The sequence below is a fragment of the Neovison vison genome, chromosome 12, assembly GCF_020171115.1.
Source record: "Neovison vison isolate M4711 chromosome 12, ASM_NN_V1, whole genome shotgun sequence".
Lineage (NCBI taxonomy): Eukaryota > Metazoa > Chordata > Mammalia > Carnivora > Mustelidae > Neogale > Neogale vison.
In genome coordinates this window covers 75772768-75797446 of record NC_058102.1, presented here as the reverse complement: position 1 = coordinate 75797446, position 24679 = coordinate 75772768, and the positions used below count along the sequence as shown (strand labels likewise).

General features: G+C 36.6%; 1 protein-coding gene across 2 annotated transcripts in view; it reads left to right on the top strand.

Annotated features, from left to right (window-relative positions):
- Positions 1 to 24679, top strand: part of CPNE8 (copine 8) — a 219592-nt gene that overhangs the window by 154412 nt on the left and 40501 nt on the right. The window contains exons 1-2 of one of the 2 annotated variants that reach the window (XM_044227149.1): positions 13538 to 13746; positions 19862 to 19908. In XM_044227149.1, the coding sequence (XP_044083084.1) occupies positions 13619 to 13746; positions 19862 to 19908 (175 nt within the window). In that variant the 5' untranslated portion in view covers positions 13538 to 13618. Of the gene's footprint in view, positions 1 to 13537; positions 13747 to 19861; positions 19909 to 24679 lie in introns of those variants that run through there. The other variant, XM_044227148.1, reaches the window with a different exon arrangement.

The following is a 24679-nucleotide window of genomic DNA, read 5'->3' as shown; positions in this document are numbered from 1 at the left end:
TTCCTGTTTTTTCAGGTGACCAACTAAAGACATTGGGTGGGTGGTATATAATTTTAATATCATTCCAAATTTCACTAACGATGGGATTGTTGATATCGTGAAGCCAAGAGGCCTTCCTCCACTTTGGAGGAAGTGTTTATCCAGGTGCAACAAGAGATATTAGCAAGAGCACAGACACCTCCTAGTTCTACCAGCCAGTAGTCGAATGCAGTTTGATTATCTAGGACCACTGAAGCAGGGGAGTCCAAGGATAATTGTAAGTTTTATAGGGCTGAAGCAGTATAGTGGGATAATTCCTCTAGAATGTTCGTTAGATTACACAGGATGGCTTTATGATAAGCAAATCTTCCCCAAGGGGCCAACATACCTATGGCCAGACCAGTTCTAATAATTACTATACCTATAGCCCTTAGGGTTCTATGAGAGACAGTGGATAGGATAGGCAGATTAGATTATATGAATCCTAGGGTACATTGTCCAGTGATCCAAGCATTGTTTTAACACTTTTGAAGGCTAAGGTTTTGTTAGTTATTCTTCCATAAGGATTGCCCGTATAGGAAAGATAATTAAATGGGCTGCTACTGATAAATACATATCCTTCAGAAGCACACCAAGATTCAATTGCTCTTGTTTTATTGTTCAGAGTGGTGCTGTTGATGAGGAGAAAGGAAGAGTTGGTACAGAAGGGAGGTAGGGGTCCTGCAATATAAGGTTTATTGAGATTACAGTAAGGATAGAATTGGGGGGTGGCACCTGGGTGGCTCAGCTGCTTAAGCACCTGACTCTTGGTTTTAGGTCTGGTCATGATCTCGTAGTCCCGAGATAGAGCCCTGTATTGGGCTCTGTGTGGGTGTGGAGGCTGCTTAGTATTCTCTCTCTCCCTCTCCCTCTGCCCCCTCCCCCACTCATTCTCTCTCTCTCTCTTGCTAAAATAAACAAGTCTTTCAAAAAAAATAAAGGATAGAATTTGGGATTAGTTTGATCATAGCAAAACCTCTTACAAATATTCCTTTGATGAAACTTCTATATATTATTCCCCAGAAAATCACTGGACCCCCAAGTATTGATAGTAAGTTTCATCATTTGTCTTCTGTTCTTGATGACCTGGCAAAGGGCAGTAGCATTAGTGTATGTGGATGAAATAGAATTGCAGCTTGGTAGATTATAATGATCAGCTAATGCAAAAGTGAGATTTACATCTGTAGAAACCAGACTAGGTCCCAGGTGGACATATCTTATGCAAGAAGAGAAATTGAGGACAGGAGTTACTTCAAAACAAGGAAAGGAGATTAAAGCAAATGGGGTTACGTCACCTTTGAAGCAGTGGGGAGGAGCAATGATATATGACTAGAGGCATTGGGCATGATGTAAATGATCTTAATATCCTAAACTGAGGGGAGTTAAGAGGGAGTATTTTGTACTTTGTTGGAATGTATGTGGGTTATTACATACCCAGCAATATTTTAGGGGGAAATCCCCTGGGCTATAGTTTGGGACAGCTTAACAATGGAGTTGGTATTCCCATCAGAGGGGGTTGCATCCTTTTAACTGACTCATTATTTATCCCTCAATTAGACCTTCATAAATCTCTCCTCCCAAATCCACACTGTACTGGGTTTATTGATGATGTTGCATTAGAAATGATCAAGGAAAATATGGTGCAGGATACTCTGTAGTATTCACTGAAAAAAATGTGAGGGGTAAGGGAAGTAAGGTAGCAGATTGAGAGGAGGACAAGAGAGTGAAATGACTACTGGCAAGGATATGACTGGCAGATAGAGATGTTCTGTGTGTTGGGAATCTAAGAGAGTTTTAACTGTATGTGGGACTAATACCTATGGGGAGAGTCTGGTACTATGTTTTTGGTGGCAGTAAGGAGTAGAGAGGCAGCTGGTAGGGCATAGAGGCAGAGAGGCCAACCTTTCGCCACAGGGTCCAATTGAAGACTGTAATATCCTGTGGGGCATCGTTGGCCTCCATACCTTTGGGTCAGGATTCCCAAGGTGTACTGGGAAGTTCATGCACAAAGGTGAAGAAGGGCAGTTGGTAATTAGGGTTCCTAGAGTTGGGTAAGAGATAAGCTGTTTTTTTAAAGGTATGAAGTCGTCTTAGGTCTCTTGAAGCCATAAGATAAGGTCTGGAATGGTTGCAGCTGGGGGGAGACTTAACAGTTGAGCTTCGAGGGAATACTCAGGAATCCAAGGGTGACAGTATCCAGTGAAGCCCAGGAAACCCATTATTGTCTGTCAGTCTAGGCTTGAGGGAGCTGCGTAACGGTAGTAATTCTGTCTAGTTCTATTTTTAGTGCATCTGGTGTTAAAAGATGGCCTAGGAATTTGAAAGAGGCAGAACAGAATTGTAATTAATCTTTAGATACTTTGTGTCCTGTGTTGGCTAATTGTTGAGAAGGTATTTAGTGTCACTGTGAGAGGCCTTTAGGGTAGGGGAACATAAAAATTGTTATATTTTGTAATAGTGTAGAAATTTCAGTTGATATAGAGTGCTTGGGGATTAGCTGACCTCTTTTGCTTAATATTGAGGACAGGGCAGATAAATTCCCATGTATCTAAACCTGAAGACATATCATGAATCCAGGAACTAGCTACTCTTCCAGGAACTCTACAAAATGGTGGCAGTTGCAAGATGGAGTCACAGTTGTCAACCTCTCCCTGACCCCTTTCCTTCCTCATTGCCATCTCACCTTAGTAGTCCAATGTCTGTATATATTTTTATCCTTAGAAGACGGAAAAATTGAAAGTTGAGTTTGTCATTAAAAAGTAGATTCCTACATAAATAAACATCTTAGTACTATAGGTGATAGTTGATAAAGAAGTTCTTTAGTTGATAAAGAAGAATGGTAAAAAGTGGACATTGCTTAACATTCTCTTTATAAGATTAAAAAAGTGCTTGATATGTCTTGCTATAATTTGTTCATTGAAATAATTATTTGGAGTTTTAAAATGTTCAAGTTTCCTTTTGGTTTTGGTTTACATTATGAGCATGTAAAATATATGTGTATGAAAGAAGTACCCTGTATGTTTTGTAAGCACTGCAAATTTAGTAAATTTTTTTTTTTCAGACAAAAAGAGAAAGCAAGAGAGGGGAGGGGTGAAGAGAGAGAAAGAAGAGAGAGAGAGAGAGATAGAATCTTTTTTTTTTAAGATTTTATTTATTTATTTGACATACAGAGATCACAAGTAGGCAGAGAGAGAGGAAGGGAAGCAGGCTCCCTGCTGAACAGGGAGCCCAATGTGGGGCTCGATCCCAGGACCCTGGGATCATGACCTGAACCAGAGGCAGAGGCTTTAACCCACTGAGCCACCCAGGCACCCCAAGAGAGAGAGAATCTTAAGCAGGTGCCACACCTAGTGTGGAGCCTGATTGGGGGCTTGATCTCACAACCTGGAGATGATGACGTGAGCCAAAATCAAGAGTCAAATGCTTAACAGGTGCCCTACAAATCTTGTAATATTTTGATAGGAGTCTATTAGTAAAGGGCATTTCTGAATCTCTTACCAATAAGTCACTTTTATTGATTGTACACATTCTCTCCTTTTGAGGATTTTTAGGGCTAATTAGATCAAATGGGTTTTCTACAATATTTAAAGTAATGATGGTCTTGACTATATCATGCTTCTGTATTTTTCTGCTGTGTACAACCTCCAGAACTTTTTTTTTAATCTTACACACTTGCTACTTTAGTACTCTCTAAACTGGAAGAAATACAAGTGCCTTCTTCTGTCAGAAGTCTGTATATAAATGGAGCTCCAACCTATGAGGTATACTTTGTCTAATCTTGTCTTCCCAAGATTTTAATAAGAATCAATTTTTTATATATACTATATAATTAATCTAACTGGACTTAATATTAATTTCTCTATGAGCCTGTATCTAAACAGAACATAAAAATATTATTTAACTATAATATATTATCTTTATACAAAGGTGTATGAAGTAAACATATTTTTAAAATATAATGCAATTACACATTCACCTATTACCATTATTTGTACTATGTATAATATAGTTACTCATATACTATTTCTTTTGATAATGAAATGCAAATTGACAGACAAAATAATTATTGTATTCTGCATGTGTATTTATGCATCTTTGCTCTTCAGAACTTGTTAAGCAGTTGAACGAAAGAATTTAAATTCTGATTTTTATTAATGATAGTGTGAGGTGGCTTTATGACACTCTTCATGCTGTATAATGGCAGGCCAAAAAGTTCATGTACCTAAATTTCAGTCCTCTGTAATTTTACAGTGTATCTGAAAAATGATGTCATTCAACTAGATTTTCCAACTCTTTTATGGCCTTAATGATACTTATTTTCCAGCATTCTGAAATTATTTATATTCTTACAAAAGACTACCCTATCAACTTACTACACAGTGTAATTTGTTACCTCTTTGGTTAACCTCTTCTGACCACTTATGTGTCAGGCCCTGAGCTAAATGACTCATGGGAATTAACTTTACCCATCTCTCCATTGGCCTCTTTCGCTTTGTGCTCACCCATTTTCTCCTCCTCCTTTCTGTCATGAGTAATATTTTCATCGATAATTTTCTCTTTTTCCAAAAATAATGAAAAAGAAGCTCATTTGGTTAATTCTAGTCTTTATGTATGTAATATTTACCATTTAGCTGCTGCCAGTCAAAAATATAGTTTAAAAGATATATATATATAGTAATTTAGATAGCCTAGCATGCAGAGTATGTAATAATTTTATTATTAGGTATTTATGAAGATTTAAAGTTTAATTAACTGTGAGTTATGGAGATTGATTAAGGGAGGTGAACCACGAGAGACTATGGACTCTGAAAAACAATCTGAGGGGTTTGAAGTGGCGGGGGGTGGTGGGAGGTTGGGGTACTAGGTGGTGGGTATTATAGAGGGCACGGATTGCATGGAGCACTGGGTGTGGTGAAAAAATAATGAATACTGTTTTTCTAAAAATAAATAAATTGAAAAAAAAGATATTTACTTCATACGATACTTGACAGGTTCTGGTTAAAGAAGTGAAGAGTAGAGTTTCATGTTCCTATCTTTCTTAAAAAATCTCCATTGGTAATAAAAATGACATTATAGCAATTTGAAAAGAGAATATCAGTATGAAAACAAGGTGGAAGTGTAGGTACAAACATCTAATCTAAATGTTTCAGAACAGTATTTTTATTTTTCTTGTTAGATTTTCTGTCAATTTTTTTTCACCTGTTTAGACATTATAACATTTTGGGCTCTCTGCCCTTGCTACTAAGAAATCTCAACCTGGTGTTGGGTATGAAGGAAGACACGTATTGCATGGAGCAGGTGTTATACACAAACAATGAATCAGGGAACTCTACATCAAAAACTAATGATGTACTCTAGAGTGAGTAACATAACACACACACACACACAAAAGAAATCTCAACCTCCAGGTGGATAAATGCACTACAGTGGTGGAAAATCATATAAAAAGCAGATACATAATTACACAAAATTTCTGAATAATAGCAAAATAGAATATAATCTTCTCTCATTTCAAATTAGAATTAATTGTAATAATTGACAATAATTATGTATAGTTTCCGTAAATGGCTACTGACTCTTGTGAAAAATAGCAATCAGAATTCCTGGTCTCTTAAAACTTAAAAAATTCTGAAAACTCTTAAAACACCTTGGTTATACTTTGTATTCTTCATTGATTTTTTTTTCAAAAATAATAAAATACTTTTATTTTATCTTATTTGTGGTTTATATTCACATTTGGGGGAAAGAAGTGTTATGTCTCCCATTTTTAAACATAAAAATCTTTGAATTTCACATTATAAACATAAAATATGAAATTATACATTATAAATAAAATGTGAAAAAGAAAAGTTAGGCAAAGAGAACATAATTTATGCTAGGTCCTCTGTAATTGTATCTTCTAGAGATAATCATAGTTACCTGTTTTGTTTTGTTTTTTTAAGATTTTATTTATTTATTTGTCAGAGAGAGAGGGAGAGAGAGCGAGCACAGGCAGACAGAGAGGCAGGCAGAGGCAGAGGGAGAAGCAGGCTCCCTGCCGAGCAAGGAGCCCGATGTGGGACTTGATTCCAGGACGCTGGGATCATGACCTGAGCCGAAGGCAGCTGCTTAACCAACTGAGCCACCCAGGCGTCCCCATAGTTACCTGTTTGTTTATTCTGAAACACACAACGATTTTTGTAACATTGGGATCACACTGTATACAGTGTTGTATAATATATAGTTTGCTGATTTAATAAATGGTATAAGGCATTGTCAGTTTTTACCTGTGAGACCTCTGTTTATTAGCTATTGTGATATCTTTTGTAAAAGCTCATATCTTTGGAAACCTAGGTTTCAGAAACTTTTTTTTTTTTTTTTTTTGCTTTTCTTCTGCTGCTTCTTCCCCTAGTTCCACCTTAAAGACCTGAGTATTTTTAACTGAGGACAGAATCCAGAAAGGTAGCTGGCAACTATATCTTTTATGTGTAGTCCACACTTCAGCTACACTTCCCCAATATTCACATCTTGGTTTTTGTTAGAACTTCCTCTTCAGCCCACATCTCATGAGACTCTTCTTAATTTAGCCATCAGTTCTTGCCTTTTGTCCTGTGATTACGTTGGAGAGGGACAATGAAATAAGCTGACACTTCGGGCTGCAATCAAACAAGCAATCCAACGTGGTATTTTGGAGGTCCTATTAGAACAGTTAAGATTTGTGGGATTATAAAGGTTAGCTTTTTCTGAAGAGATGCTCTACCATATTTCTAATACGTATGGTATTTCAGAAGTGATTGGAGCAAAGTGTTCAATTCCATTTTGTTTTTATAATAAATTGTAGTAACTACTCACTTTTAACCTAAAATACTAAGGTACCAGTATTTGTTGCCCATGTTTGTGGATTGTTTCATTGCTAACTTGGATTAGCATCATTATTGTTAATTTGGCTTCAATTCTGGGACCTATTCACCATATCCTTTCTAATCTAGGAGAAACTATTGTTAACTTACAGTCATGTTGAACCTGAGCTGACGTAGGTGGAAGTCTTCAAAAAGGGTAAAAAAATCAACCTGTAAAATATGAGAAGCAGTTGGTACTCTGGACTAGCTCTGGACTTTCCAAAAGAAAGTTAGTTGAGATTTTCCTGCATTCATTTTGTAAAACATTTCCCTTGCACTTGAATGTGTGGGAGCATGAGAAAAGAAAAAGGGGGCAAACAGGTGACTGATGTGGAATACATATGACCAGCAGCTTGTGATTAACTCTTAGAAAGAAATTCTTTTTTTTTTTAATTTTTAATTTTTTATAAACATATAATATATTTTTATCCCCAAGGGTACAGGTCTGTGAATTGCCAGGTTTACACACTTCACAGCACTCACCGAAGCACATACCCTCCCCAATGTCTATAACGCCACCCCCCTTCTCTCAACCCCCCTCCCCCCAGCAACTTTCAGTTTGTTTTGTGAGATTAAGAGTCACTTATGGTTTGTCTCCCTCCCAATCCCATCTTGTTTCATTTATTCTTTTCCTACCCACTTAAGCCCCCATGTTGCATCACCACTTCCTCACATCAGGGAGATCATATGATAGTTGTCTTTCTCTGCTTGACTTATTTCGCTAAGCATGATATGCTCTAGTTCCATCCACGTTGTCACAAATGGCAAGATTTCATTTCTTTTGATGGCTGCATAGTATTCCATTGTGTATATATACCACCTCTTCTTTATCCATTCATCTGTTGATGGACATCTAGGTTCTTTCCATAGTTTGGCTTGTGGACATTGCTGCTATAAACATTCAGGTGCACGTGACCCTTCGGATCACTATGTTTGTATCTTTAGGGCAAGTACCCAGTAGTGCAATTGCTGGGTCATAGGGCAGTTCTATTTTCAACATTTTGAGGAACCTCCATGCTGTTTTCCAGAGTGGTTGCACCAGCTTGCATTCCCACCAACAGTGTAGGAGGGTTCCCCTTTCTCCGCATCCTCGCCAGCATCTGTCATTTCCTGACTTGTTGATTTTAGCCATTCTGACTGGTGTGAGGTGATACCTCATTGTGGTTTTGATTTGTATTTCCCTGATGCTGAGTGACATGGAGCACTTTTTCATGTGTCTGTTGGCCATCTGGATGTCATCTTTGCAGAAATGTCTGTTCATGTCCTCTGCCCATTTCTTGATTGGATTATTTGTTCTTTGGGTGTTGAGTTTGCTAAGTTCTTTATAGATTTTGGACACTAGCCCTTTATCTGATATGTTGTTTGCAAATATCTTCTCCCATTCTGTCAGTTGTCTTTTGGTTTTGTTAACTGTTTCCTTTGCTGTGCAAAAGCTTTTGATCTTGATAAAATCCCAGTAGTTCATTTTTGCCCTTGCTTCCCTTGCCTTTGGCAACGTTCCTAGGAAGATGTTGCTGTGGCTGAAGTCGAAGAGGTTGCTGCCTATGTTCTCCTCAAGGATTTTGAAGGATTCCTTTCTCACATTGAGGTCCTTCATCTATTTTGAGTCTATTTTTGTGTGTAGTGTAAGGAAATGGTCCAATTTCATTTTTCTGCATGTGGCTGTCCAATTTTCCTAACCCCATTTTTTGAGGAGATTGTCTTTTTTCTATTGGACATTCTTTCCTGCTTGACTTTTGACCAAGTACAGCATCCCTTCCTGATCAAAACTCTTCAAAGTGTAGGGATAGAGGGCACATACCTCAATATTATCAAAGCCATTTATGAAAAACCAACCGCAAATATCATTCTCATTGGAGAAAAACAGAAAGCTTTTCCACTAAGGTCAGGAACACGGCAGGTATGTCCATTATCACCACTGTTATTCAACATAGTCCTAGAAGTCCTCGCCTCAGCAATCAGACAACAAAAGGAAATTAAAGGCATCCAAATCGGCAAAGAAGAAGTCAAACTATCACTCTTCGCAGATGATACGATACTATATGTGGAAAACCCAAAAGACTCCCCTCCAAAACTGCTAGAACTTGCACAGGAATTCAGTAAAGTGTCAGGATATAAGATCAATGCACAGAAATCAGTTGCATTTCTCTACACCAACAACAAGACAGAAGAAAGAGAAATTAAGGAGTCAATCCCATTTACAATTGCACCCCAAACCATAAGATACCTAGGAATAAACCTAACCAAAGAGACTAAGAATCTATACTCAGAAAACTATAAAGTACTCATGAAAGAAATTGAGGAAGACACAAAGAAATGGAAAAATGTTCCATGCTCCTGGATTGGAAGAATAAATTTTGTGAAAATGTCTATGCTACCTAAAGCAATCTACACATTTAATGCAATTCCTATCAAAGTACCATCCATCTTTTTCAAAGAAATGGAACAAATAATTCTAAAATTTATATGGAACCAGAAAAGACCTCGAATAGCCAAAGGGATATTGAAAAAGAAAGCCAAAGTTGGTGGCATCACAATTCCGGACTTCAAACTCTATTACAAAGCTGTCATCATCAAGACAGCATGGTACTGGCACAAAGACAGACACACAGATCAATGGAACAGAATAGAGAGCCCAGAAATAGACCCTCAACTCTATGGTCAACTAATCTTCGACAAAGCAGGAAAGAATGTCCAATGGAAAAAAGAAAGAAATTCTTGAATTGCCTTCAGATTTTCATCTCTCTTCTTGTTTCAGCTCACAGAAAAATAATTCAATAGAAAATTATAAAAATGTTGTTATTTGTTTTCCCATGAATCCAAGTAGAAATTATGCAGAGTTAAGAATGAACACATTTAAATACTAAATAAAATTGTTTTCATAGTCCTTTAATATCTTCCTATTCGAAGGAACATTATAGACTAATTTCTAGTATTGGATATTCTGGGCTTCCATTACTGTAGTTGTTATTGATGTAGATATTTACATGAAAATATAACCCTGATTGTTTGTGACACCGTATTGTTAGCTTGTTACTTTTCATTCACAGTCTCAGTTGCTAAAACATTCTGTTTGGCTGCAATCATCAGGTTTATGGATTCAGGTATACAGTGAGCAGATGAGACAGATGCATTCTAAATCAGCCAAGTTCCAATTTTTATGCAAATATTCTCTGAAATAAAAATCTGATTTTTAGAGCTTTCTCTTTTTATTTTTTCCTTTTTTTTTGGTTAAGCAGTACCATGCTTTCCCTGGAGCATAAGGTGTATTTTATGACTTGAAGTCATAAAGAGCTTTATTTTCTAAATAGAAGAATAGTATCTACAAAGGATGACTACTGTAGAGTAATAAAAAGTGATTGTCCCTGCTGGACTGTTGACCCCGGGGTCATTTTTTAAAAATTACACTCTGTACATTTATCCTAGTGGTTGTGTTATTTCTGTTTGTATATTAAGCAATAATTTTGAATATTAAAAGTCTGATATAATTGGGAACTAAAGATATTTACTCAGTAATCTTTAATATATGGCCTTGAGTACCCAATAACTATTAGTAAGAACAGTGTCAGATACAAATGAAATCATAGGCTGTTCTGAAATCTAAGAGTCTACTTTAGAGTAACATTATCATTATTATAATTTTTATTATCTATAAAGTGGGTTTATTGACTTAAGCAGATTTGTAAAATTTTTCTGTATTTTCAATGATCTATTGACCCTACAGATACACTATAAGCATCCCAGGGCAGAATCATAAATACCAATTTGGCTAAGTCCTCTCTGTGTCCTAAGTCTTCATGAAACTCTTTACCACTAACACAACCAAGAACAAATATCTGTAAAGTTTTACACATCTCTGTAAGTGGCAGATGAAGGGGGGGAAACGGATTGCAAATTCTGCATACTGAGTCCCTCTAAGTTAACCAGAATTTCATGTCAACATGGAACCCTAGTCCGTGCTTTTTATCAGACTATTGAATGTATTAGAAACTTGCAGGACTATGGACTGTCTTTTTCTTCCTCTAAAGAAAGCCTGAATTCTCATCCAGCTAATTCTGATGAGCTATAGAAGTCCCTACCACTTATACTGAGTGGTTGCTAGTTTCCTTGGTGTCATTTTAATTTGTCACTTTATATGACTTGTCTTCTCAAAGATACTGGCAATTTTACAATATTTTTATGAAGTTGGACACCAAGTAGCCACTGAATAAATCCAGATTAATGAGAAAGCCATTTTTTAAAAAGATTTTTTGTTTATTTGACAGAGAGAGACAGCGAAGGACGGAACACAAGCAGGGGGAGTGGGAGAGGAAGAAGGGAGAAGCAGGCTTCCCCCTGGGCCGGGAACCTAACTGGGGGGTATGGGGGCCTGGATCTCAGGACTCCAGGATCATGACCTGAGCCAAAGGCAGACATTTAATGACTGAACCACCCAGGCGCCCCTATGAGAAAGCCATTTTAAACTTGACTTTCCACCCTTTCCTCCAAATCTCTTAGCATAATGAAACATTATGACAAATAGGACTTTTAAACAAAGAGAGTGACAATTCATTGAATTAGGTAATGCACCTTTCTGTCTCTCTCAGAATTTATCATCTTGTGACATTCCTCTTTTCACAATGCATACCACAGTCACCAAATAAAACAGATGAACCATGTTTTCCGGGGGAAGAAAAAATGACTTTCTGTTGCCTCTGCCAGAAATTACCTCCATTTAATTCATATCTGGGTTTGTAGTGTCTTGGAGGAAAGACTAGAATCAAGATTAGATCAAGATTAGAAGCAGGGTACTGGGAGTGCCTGGGCGGCTCAGTTGGTTAAGTGTCTGATTTCTGCTCAGGTTCTAGTCCCAGCTCAGGTTGTAGTCCTGGGATTGAGCCCTGCGGCAGACTCCCTGCTCAGCAGGAGGTCTGCTTCTTCCTCTGCCTCTGGCCCTCCCTCCACTCGTGTTCTCTCTCTCTCAAGAAAATAAATAAAATCTTAAAAAAAAAAAAAAAAAAGGCAGCAGCAACGCGGGACTGTTTTTTTTCTGCCTCACATCTTAGCAGCAAGGGACCACAGGAGAGAGGCTAATAGGCGAGTTGCTCTGTGGGAAAGTTCTGGGAAATTAATAGGTAAATATTTGGCCAGCGTCAAGTCAATTGCAAAAAGTCAGTTGCTGATAATGGAGGCAGTGCATAGTAGTGAACAAGAATTTGGGTTCTGGCATGAACTGCCTAGTTCAAATCCTACATCTGCCTCTTACTATCATAACCTATTTCCATTTATATGAAATAGGAATAAAATTAATAGTGCCTATAGGTTATGTGGAGTAAATGAGTTAACCCTCAATAAATGCTAGCTACTGTTTTTCTGAGTAATTTGAGTTTGTTTAAAGTTCCATTGTGTCTTATCTCATTTGATCTTATAATGTTGGTGGTGGTAAGTGTCCTAGTTATCAGAGATATGGAGAAAAAAAAGATATATTAAAATTTACGAATTCAGTAAATGTAATTTTCTTATAGTTCACTTCTCTATGGAGGAATGCCAAGACATTCCTTCCATTCCAGTCTCAACCCAAACTCCACCCTGTTTCAACAACTTTTGAGAAATTATAGATAAAAAGTTTATATTCCACTTAAAAGAAGTAAGAAGTCTGAGAGAGGGGTAAAAAAAGGGTGACCTATGTATTATAAGCTAATTTTAAAGGCAAAAGTAGGCTTCTTGATACTGGTTATTTTAAGGGTAAGTTGAGTATCAGTAAGTCCTGTTATCAACAAGCTCCATAAGGATTTCTTTCCCTTAAAAATAATTGAAGCAAGTGCAGCGGTGTTGTAAAATGTTTGCTTTACTTTTATAAAATTGGTGGCTTTATATTAGATATGTTGCCTCAGGGAGCACATTTTGCCAGAACACACAACACTGTAAGGTATTTTTTTTTTCCTAATCCAATTTCTTATTTGAAAACAGAATATACATGTCTAGGATTTTTTATATGGCTTCTTGTTGTGGCACCCAAGTGTTTTGCATTCATCAAATCAGTGGAGAGCTAAACCCCGCAGCGCTCAATGGGGCTAAATCTAATAAAAACAAAGCCATTCTGCCTTCTATAAATACATTCACGCAGAGTATTATCATATATAAACTACACTCATCTAAACTGATTTAGAAAGGAAACTTTTACAAATATTAAGACTTATAAACTTTGTTTTGGTTAATGCATGATACAAGTTTCTGTGCATGTTTAAATGCAGGCTTGAAAAGGCTAGACATGTCCAGATTGATCTTTTTAAGTGTGGTCTTACTGACAGCTGGTGTTACTTTTCAGATGACTTTTTTTCAGAGCCATTTATTTCAGAGTCCAGGAAAACGGCATGTAGACTGCATCATCAGAACTAGCACTAATTTAGCACAAATATTGACAGTCTGTTTTGTATCAGGCAGTTTCTTGGTTATGTTTTCTGATTGGAGTGTGCACTTGCAGCCACATTCTCTCTACAGTAGTTTCTTTCCAGTGGGCAGGTTGTGGTGGAACAGGAGAGTTTTATCACTTAACATCGCTTAGAGTTGCTGGCTTATGGTTATAATAAAATGTAGACTGAGTATTAGAAGATTGCTTTATTGGTTTTAGGTCATCTAGAGACAACACACTTCCTCCTGCCTACGCTGGTTGGGAGTTTATTACCCCATCCTGGACATTCCACTGACCAATACTATGGGGAGAATTAAGGGAAGAGAAATACATGTTCATGCTGAGAGAGAACTGTCTCTCTGACCCAACAGAGGAAAGGATTAATTTGAACCAGGAGAGGATGACATGGATTGCTCAAAAGATTTGTCCTCCAGCATGCAGAATATTTGTTACGAGCAGGTACTTGGGGGTTTTATTTTTATTAATTAGAGGGCTTCTTCAGTGTAACAGTTACCTATGCATTATTTGAGAAAACTAGGACTTAAAGGCTTGGAAGTTTTGCAGAGGGCTCACAACTAGCTAAGTAGCTAGGGTGGGTTTCCAACTTCAATATGTAATTCAAAAGTTCAGAATCTTTCTACTAGGGATTATTACCTCTTCAGCCTCTACCTCATTTTATTTATTTACTTTTTAATTTTTAATTTTCATTTATTTGACAGAGAGAGAGATCACAAGTAGGCAGAGAGAGGAGGAAGCTAGCTCCCTGCTGGGCAGAGAGCCAGATGTGGGGCTCGATCCCAGGACCCTGGGATCATGACCTGAGCTGAAGGCAGAGGCTTAACCCACTGAGCCACCCAGGTGGCACCACCCAGGTGCCCCTAGCCTCTACCTCATTTTAAATGGGATTGTTGGATAGTGCTTGCATATTTTTTTTGTTTGAGATGATGTTTTATTTGTTTATTTTGATATGTCACTTATAAGATATTTTCTAAATCAGTGGTTTGAAAAAAGGTTGGTCACCTTGCATACCTTTCTTGATAAGAAGCTCTTGAACTACAAGGCCTTGTGAAATTGTAATATGGAACACTCTTACTGTGTTAAAAAAAAAAAAAATACTGAGTCCAGAGAAAGCATGAAGGTTTTGTAATTGATGAAAACTAGATTTAGTAAGGAGCAAGAATGTTAGTGTAAATAGTTAAGAACCACATCGTTGGTCTTGCTGCTTTTTATTCTGACATTTGACATTTCACTGACCCATCAGAAATCCAGACTGTTTTTGGAAGGATGGAAAAGAAAACAAGGTAGGGGTCAAAGTGTACAATGACTTCATGCCAAGGGATTTTGTTTGAGGAAGTACCTGGATAACACCTCCCAACAAAGTTAGATCATTTGTGCCGCAGTTTTGGGTTGGGCAGGTTGAGACCTTAGCAGGTGGTGTGAAGGGAAGGAAATCTGACATGGGAGGGTCAGGTTCTCAGAAATAACCTGAAAGTCTGGTAGGTCCAGAAATTTGATCAGGACCGTGCACTGCAGTTTTCAAAGAAGTATGCTAGCTTAGATTCCAAAAGTCTAGCATCAATAATGGTGATAACAAGCATAACAACTGCTTATTGAGTGCCTGTTGAAGGACAGGTGCTTGTCCTTAAAACAACAATCCAAGTAAGGTTTTATTATCTTAAACTTACTATAAAGGAGCTGAAGGGAGGTTCAGTAGCTCTTCTAAGATCACGTTGCAAGTAGGTGAAAGTGTTTATATTTGGATTTGCATTTGTGTAGCTGAAAGCTTTCTATTATTCTAGATCTCACTGCTCACAGTTAATCCTGTGTGTAGTTTATGAGCATGGGAAGCAGGAATTTTGAAGATGCAGCAAAATTTGGATTCAGGCAATTGTGTTTGTTCTCTTTTAGGTAGTTGAACTACCTTTAAGAAAAAAGAGAAAAGGTAAGCAAGGAAAGGGTTTAAGAGTTAGCCCATGGAAAGCTGGGGGTAGGAAGGACCGGGCTGGATAATGGCGCCTGAAACAAGTAAACCAGGGATCAGGATAAATTCCAGAACCAAAGTGAGAACAAGAGCGCATGTCAGTATATCCAGTAAGAAGTGTAGTCTTGGTGCCAGTGTGGCAAGAATAAGAGGAATCTTGGAGCTAAGCGGGCATCACAATTTAAACTAAAGGCTCAAAATTCCAACAGCTAGTGGATCTGAATCTGAGTTTGTCGAGATTAATTTAAAGAAGGATGGTGAGAGTTCGTCTGTCGTACTGATAATGTTCAGTTTATGCAGCTGAACAGAATTTGAAATTGGGAAGAAAGTCAAACAGTCCTTCTGCACACCCCCATCACAGTTGTTAGTTCTCAATAATTAATTCGTGGTGACAGCCAGAGGAAAGTTGTCTAAGATGGGATTACTGTGTGTGTGTGTATGTGCGTGCACATGCACGCACATGTGGCTAGGCAGCACGTGTATAGTATTCTTTGACATACAAACTTGTTTTCTATGGATTTTCTCTGCTAGTTAAATCCTCCATCTTGACATCTGATTTGTCATTTATAGCTTTTGGAAAGATGGCAGAGTAAAAGAAGACATTTTCCAAGTATAATTTTAGCAATGTTAGGACATACACATCGGGAATTCTCATGAGATGTTACTACTAACTTGTGAAATTTGGCAGGCGTGCCTTTTTTATACACTAGAATATAATACTCCTATCTAGATTTTTTTTGAAATTCTGCTCGTCTGCTTTCTAAAATGCAAAATGACAAATAAAGAAACACTTCCTAAGCAGAATGTTTCAAGGATTTAATATGTGATCATTGTATGAATATTCTGCCAGCAGTCATCTTGTGTGAATTCAGATCTTTTACTTTGACGCATGATTGATTTTTTTCCCTCTAACATTAGGCTTTGTGCAATATTAAAGAATGAAAAGGGTAATAGGATTACCATTGAAGATGTTTTGTTTTGTTTACTTTTATGACACATATCATTTATCCACATCTACAAGAACTCTGTCGTATAGCCTAAAGTTATAGTATTGCTAGCAACTTTCTTTAAAACTTTTGTTAGTGGGGCCTCTGGGTGTCTCAGTCAGTTAAGCAGTGACTCTTGATTTCAGCTCAGGTCATGATCTCAGGGTTGGGAGATAAGCCCCATCTAGGGTTCTGCACTGGGTATGGAGCCTGCTTCAGATTCTCTCTCTGCCCTGCTCCACTCCTGCCCCCGCTTGCATGTGCACTGTCTCTCTGTCTCTCTGTCTCTCACAAAAAAACAAAAACAAAACAGAACAACAACAAAAAAAAGACTTATTTGTTAATATTTTCAGAATAACATAGAACGTGACACTTGATACAGCAAATACACATTATAATATGAATGAAAACTTGGGGATCATGGGAATGAGTAAGCTGTTAGCCACAGTAAATGCACAGTTGCGTTTTAGGTTACACTATTGATTACGAATTCAATGATAAACCTCTGTGCTGTTTTTGTCATTGCTTTTAATAGTAGAAAGCTGAAATTGTAAGTTCTTGAGGTTCAGGAATAATTTCTGGTTTGCTCCTATTTTCTTACCGCAGTGCTAGGCAATCAGAAAATGCTCAGTAGAGGCACCTGGGTGGCTCAGTTGGTTAAGCTGCTGCCTTCACCTCGGGTCATGATCCCGGAGTCCCAGGATTGAGTCCGGCATTGGGCTCCCAGCTCCGCCAGGAGTCTGCTTTTACCTCTGACCTTCTCCCCTCTCATGCTCTCTCTCACTTCCTCTCTCTCTCAAATAAAAATAAAATCTTAAAGACAAAAAATGATTTTTAAAAAAGATGCTCAATACATGTTGAATGTAATTGTTTTAAATGGAAAAACACAAATGGTATTATAAGAACCCCTCTCTTTGATTTTTCCTTCCTTTTTTTCCTGTTTTGAAATTTTCTCTTCTTGTTAATTCTTCATGAGTTTTTGGTACCTAATCTGCTTGGTTTTATACATTAGGATTTAGCTAGCTAGACATTTTGTTAGCTAGAGGTTTCAGTGAGGTAGTTTAATAATAAGTATCTCCTCTCTTTTAAAATTTTTATGTACAGAACAGTTCTTTAGTTGGTAGCCATACCTTTCCCTTATAATTTTGCTAGGCAGAACTTTGGCTTTGAAAGGACCGTTGTATCTCTGATTATTGAAATTTTGTATCTGCAACTAATGCTTCTAGAAGTTGGTGGTTATGCTGCACATCTTAGGCTATCCTGGAGAACATATTAGAAGCAATCATAAAATGAATGCATTGATTCACCCAGTAAATACAGTGAGGTTCCAATATTGGCAAAGGATTGTGCAGACCCAGTTGCAAGAGACAGTTGAATCAAGACAAGGTATCTATCCCTACAGCCTAAGGGAGATTGAACCTAAGAATCAGCTCCTAAATTGACCTTATAATGTGCTAAAACATAGGCTTTTGAAGCCCAGAGTTTTCATTTCTAAAGAGGTGTCATTTGAAAAAATTAATATAAAAAGGCATTTGTACTGAAAATTTTGTGATTTATATATTTAACAACATACTTGATACAGAGCCTAATTTGCCCAAGCACAAGAATGTGCCCTGGCATTCTTATCATTAAGGATATTCGTATAGTATCATTTTTATGTTTGTGACATAATAATTACTATATTTTATTATGTTATTATAGTCAAGCAGCTTACAGATATTTAATTATAGAACTAGAGTAGTATGGAGTTTATGAATATGGCCTTGGAGGTTAGATGTGAATTCAAATTTCAATACTGGCATTTATTACTCCTGTCAAAACTTAATTAAGTTTTGTGAGCATAGATTTCAGTGTCTATAGAAGGAGAATAATATTACCTTTAAAAATTACTATGAAGGTAGTTGGTAAAAGCTATGTAAAAGCATACTTTATATGCTTATAATATATAATCTATATAATGTGTTACATATATACACATATATAAATATATATAGTATAATATTTCATTTAGTTTTTCTATAGTTCTTGTTATTGTCATGTGCCAGGCACCTGACCTCTGAGAATTTTGGAAACTTGGCTAATGTCAGCAACTGAGTTGCTGTAATTCTACCCCTGTTTTTTCAGACTCAAAAGCTGTACCCTTTCTGATACACCTTACCACCCTCTGTTACAGTGGCTTCTTTCCCTAGCAGTAGGATGACGAAGCAATGTGCTGATGGTGACTGTTCTTTTCAGTTCCTCAAAGGGATTGATTATCTCAAAATGTTCTCCCAAATGTCTCATTATATTCTTTTTCTAAGAGTTTTTAACTCCTTTTGGTTCATACTGGGTAGTGGTATGCTCCAAATTAGCCTCTATTCTTAGCCTATAAACCTAATTTCTATTGTGAGGAAAAAATTACCTTATAGCTCTAAAGAGAATCTATATTAGATTTTATTAAACATAAGGCACAAAAGGTTGTACATTCCTTAGGGGGAAGAAAGAGGTGTGAGAATTTGTTTCAATATCTGAGTAGTATTTAGGGATTTTAAAACTGAATTTCTAGAGAAAGAAGGAAATATACTATAAATTATACTAAGAGAATTACAAGGGTAATTGCTCTAGTACCCATCATTGTTTCATCGTCATCAACACCATGTAAATAGCAGTTCCAAACTATGAAGTGTTAAGTTGTGCAATGTGCCAAAAGTAATTTATTTCTAAAGATAAGGTGATCTATAGTACTCATGTTTTCAAATGACTTTTTAAATTATTTTTTGAATTAGATGTGATTGCAGGTTATCCCAGTAATCATATCATTGTTGCTTATTTTTGTTTTTTTTTTTTGTTTTGTTTTTTGTTTTTGACTTTTTTGGTAATAAAGAAGTGGAATTATATATAGGAGTTGGAGATGTATCCAAATGAGTTTACTTTTTTTGTGCAAATGCTACCTCTTCAGTTTCTATCCTAAAATAAAAAAGAACATGAAAGAACTAACCCAGTAAAATAATTTTGGGTACCTACCATGTGCTGAAAATTTATATTACATATAGTCAACATCATCTATATAAATAATTATCTATGTCTATAAAGTCACACACACAGGAATGCTGTGAGTACTAGGGATGGATCAGTATCTGAAATACCTCATTTCTGAAGAAAGCAGAAGAAAATCCTGTATGTTCAGTGTTGTGAAAAGAATTAGTTTAAGAAGTGAAATTATTAGAGATGATTTTAGCTGTGCCTCACTTCTAAGGGTAGAATGATTCAACAATGACTGCAGAATGGTTTTAAAAGCAAATTGATAGTAAATGCTGACATTGGAGACTGGCAAATCATTATTTGCTGTTTGACTTCTTTATTATGAGTCCCTCACTTAGTTATTGTGTTCCCAAATAGGAGCTCTTTTTATTCCTGACACTTTCTTATTTTACAGTTGTATGATTGTAAAGATATCCTGCCCAGTTTTTACCTTCTAAAACTGCCTATCCTGATGCTATCCAGTGTGTACTGAATATCCCTGTTAATAATAACACTTAGGAAATTAAAAAATTTGGTAACACAAATGGAAATCAAACTCTTTTCTATGAGATTAATTACTAATGATTCTTATTTACTTATATTCTAGAACACAAATCAATTTCACAGTGGCTATTGATTTTACAGCATCAAATGGTGAGTATTATAACTATCACTAGTACAAAATACCAGTAATTAATTGAAATATATTTATTTTCATGAGGTTAGATATTTTATTCCTATATTTATATATTTCTGAAGTGTGTCATATAAAATTTAGGTCATTTTTCCTTTCTTTTCACTATTATGAACTAGGTATACAAATAACTAGAAGAAATGGGGAAAAATGGCTAATAGTCCCATTCAAATTTAATAAATATTGAGTTGTTATAATTTTTGTTTCAGAAATTTTTAAAAGAAAATTGAGATCTAGTTAAGCCCACTGTGTACTTTGGCCCCACTTCTTTGACCCTCCCTTCATCTTCATACATAACTGTAATGCTGAAGTTTATTACATTATCTTTATTTTATAGTACTTTTGTGTGTATTAATATACAAAAGTGTAATTAAGATACGTATACTTCATGCAGCTCACTTCATTTTTACTAGACTATTTTTAAAAATTACTCATTTTAACACATTTATATTTAATTCTGGGAATTACTATATAATACCTTTTGTATAGATAGTCATAATTTGTTTATCAAACATTTCAAGAAAGAAAAGATAGTGAACTTTTAAAATTTTATTTTGAAGTAACTTTGTATGATACAAATTTGAATTACTATAAAAACATGAATCTCATTATTTAATTTTTATCAGAACTTGCCATCAGTTATATTTATCTAGTTGTTTTTCCCCCAAATTACTTATTGTGCTTATGGCCCTTACATTATTTTTCTCTTCACCTCACATTTCTTGCACTTTGAGTCACATTTCACAAAATAATAGCATTTTTAGCTAAGGAAGAACCTTAAAGATCACTTACTCTAACTGTCCTGTTATACAAATGAGGAAACTCGGATCCAGAAAATCATTTTACTAACTAACATCTTGGCTTGTTAATACTAGAGTTAAGAACAGAGATGAAATTAAAATGTAATTTAACTTACCTTTGGTTACATGTTAAGTATATTCTCCAACACTCTGATTTCAAGTTAATTATTTTTTTAATTTATTTTTTTTAATTTTAATAAACATATAATGTATTTTTATCCCCAGGGGTACAGGTCTTGAATCTCCAGGTTTACACACTTCACAGCACTCACCGAAGCACATACCCTCCCCAATGTCCATAACCCCACCCCCCTCTCCCAACCCCCCTCCCCCCGGCAACCCTCAGTTTGTTTTGTGAGATTAAGAGTCACTTATGGTTTGTCTCCCTCCCAATCCCATCTTGTTCCATTATTCTTCTACTACCCCCTTAACCTCCCCATGTTGCATCTCCACTTCCTTATATCAGGGAGATCATATGATAGTTGTCTTTCTCCGCTTGACTTATTTCGCTAAGCATGATACCCTCTAGTTCCATCCACATTGTCGCAAATGGCAAGATTTCATTTCTTTTGATGGCTGCATAGTATTCCATTGTGTATATATACCACCTCTTCTTTATCCATTCATCTGTTGATGGACATCCAGGTTCTTTCCATAGTTTGGCTGTTGTAGACATTGCTGCTATAAATATTTGGGTGCACGTGCCCCTTCGGATCACTACGTTTGTATCTTTAGGGTAAATACCCAGTCATGCAATTGCTGGGTCATAGGGTAGTTCTATTTTCAACATTTTGAGGAACCTCCATGCTGTTTTCCAGAGTGATTGCACCAGCTTGCATTCCCACCAACAGTGTAGGAGAGTTCCCCTTTCTCCACAGCCTTGCCAGCATCTGTCATTTCCTGAACAAGTTAATTATTTTTATTCGTGTATTTTATTCAGTAAAATACAAAACACAGAAATAAAACCTAAAGTCTAAAAACCTAAAGTTTAAAATACTAGCTTTTGTTCACTGATGAATATTAGCACAACAACTAGAAGAGCAGGAATCTATTGAATAATAAGACACAGACTTCTGAAACTGACTTAGAAGACACAGACAATCTGAAAAGCCTATAATAAGAGATTGAATTCATAATAAAAAAACTATCCACAAAACTTACTTGGGTCCAGGTCCAGATAAGCTCCACTAGTGAATTCTACAAATATTTAAAGAGAATTGATATAAATTCTTCACAAATTCTTCCAAGAAATAGTAGAGGAGAGAATACTTCCCAACTCAGTCTATGAGGTTAGTATTAGCTAGATACCAAAGCTGTAACAAAGAAAAAAATAACTGAAGATCAGTTTCTTTTATGGATATGAATATAAGAGTCCTCAACAAAACACTACCAATCTGAATCCAGCAACATACAAAGAAAATTACACACTCTGAGGAAGTAAAATTTATCTCAGGAATGCAGGGTTGGCTGAATATTAAAAAATCAAAGAACTTACCATGTCAATAGAAGAAAATGTAAAAATCACATGGTCTTGCCAGTTGGTGTGGAAAAAAGCATTTGGGAAAGTCCAGCACACTTTCAGGATAAAAACATTTAACAAACTAGGAATAGAAGTTTACTTTTTAGCCTTATGAAGGGAAAATATAAAAAAACCATACCTAACATAGCTTAATTCATCCAGCCTAAAATGAGAAATAGGGCAAGAATGTCTCCTTTTCCACTTCTATTCAACATTGTACTGGAAGTTGTGGCCCTAGCAATTAGTAAAGAAAAAGAAATTTAAAATATCCAGATTGGAAAGAAGGAAGTTAAATTATGCAGATGACATAGTCTTATATATAAAAAATCCCAAAGAATTCCCTAAAAATCTATTAAAACTAACAAATACACTTAGCAAGATTGAAGGATAAAATATCAGTATATAAAAGTCGGTTCATTTTCTATACACTTCCAGTTAACAATCTGAGACTTAAAAAGAAAATTTCAGGGACGCCTGGGTGGCTCAGTTGGTTGAGCAGCTGCCTTCGGCTCAGGTCATGATCCCAGCGTACTGGGATTGAGTCCCGCATCCGGTTTCTTGCTCGGCAGGGAGCCTGCTTCTCCCTCTGCCTCTGCCTGCCATTCTGTCTGCCTGTGCTTGCTCTGTCGCCTCGGCACGGAGCCTGCTTCTCCCTCTGCCTCTGCCTGCCATTCTGTCTGCCTGTGCTTGCTCTCTCGCCCTTTCTCTCTGGTTAAGCTGCTGCCTTCGGCTCAGGTCATGATCTCGGGGTCCTGGGATCGAGTCCCGCGTCGGGCTCTCTGCTCAGCAGGGAGCCTGCTTCCTCCTCTCTCTCTGTCTGCCTCTCTGCCTACTTGTGATCTCTCTCTGTCAAATAAATAAATAAATAATCTTAAAAAAAAAAAAAAAGAAAATTTCATTCACAGTAGTATCAAAAAGAACATAATACTTAGGAATAAATTTAACAAACTGGTGTAAACTTTATACTCTAAAAATTGTATTCTGAAAAAGATTGAAATAAATTAAAGATCTAAGTAAGTGGGAAAATATGCCATTTTCGGGCGCCTGGGTGGCTCAGTGGGTTAAGCCGCTGCCTTCGGCTCAGGTCATGATCTCAGGGTCCTGGGATCGAGTCCCGCATCGGGCTCTCTGCTCAGCAGGGAGCCTGCTTCCTCCTCCTCTCTCTCTCTCTGCCTGCCTCTCTGCCTACTTGTGATCTTTCTCTGTCAAATAAATAAATAAAATCTTTAAAAAAAAAAAAAGAAAAATATGCCATTTTCATGGACTGGAAAATTCAACTGTTAAGAGGGCAACATTTCTCAAAGCAGTCAGCAGATTCAATGCAATCTCATTCAAAACCTGAAAGAGGTTGCTGGTGTGGAGGGAATGGGAGGGATGGGGTGGCTGGATGATGGACATTGGGGAGGGTATGTGCTATGGTGAGTGCTGTGAATTGTGTAAGATTGATGATTCACAGATCTGTACCCCTAAAACAAATAATACATTATATGTTAATAAAAAATAATAAGATAAAATAAAACAGCCTGATAAAATAAAACAAACAACCTGAAAGACCTGTTTTGCATAAATGGATGCCCCAGAAATTCATGTGGACTCAGAGCCAAAGCAGACTTGAAAAGAGAGAACAAATTGGGGCTATTCGTACTTCCCATTTTTGAAGGTTACTACATAAAACAAGAGTAGCAAAGAAAGCATGGTGCTGGTGTAAAGATAGTTATATAGCTCCAAATAGAACGGAGATTCCAGAAATAAACCCGAGTCTAAGGTTAACTGATTTCAGAAGAGTACCAAGACAATTCAATGGAGTAAGAATAATCTTTTCAACGTAACAAAACTAGGACAATAAGATAGCTACGTACAAATGACTGAAGTTGGACATTTTTCGCATATCAACCACAAAATTAACACAAAGTAGATCAAAGACCTAAATATAAGGGTTAATGTTACAAACCGTTAGATGAAAACATAGGGATACACCTTCATGACCTTGGATTTGACACTTGATTCTTAAGTATGATACAAAGACATAAGCAACAAAAGAAAATAAATAAATTGAATTGTCGAAATCAAGACCTTTTTATGCTTCATAGAACATAGAACATATGAACATAGAACACTTCATAGAACACATAGAACATAGTTCTATGAAGTGAACTAAGTGAAATGACAAACCCCAGAATGTGAGGAAAAATAGTAGCAATTCATATATCTCATGGGGGACGTGTATCCTAGAATGTATAAAGAACCCGTAATTCAATAAAAAGACAATCCAATTTTAAAATGGGCAAAGGATCTGAATAAACATAGCCCCACAGAAGATGTATAAATGATTGATCAGTAAGCACATGAAAAGATAACTTAGTAAACGTAGGCATCAGGAAATGCAAATCAAGACCATAATGAGATACTATG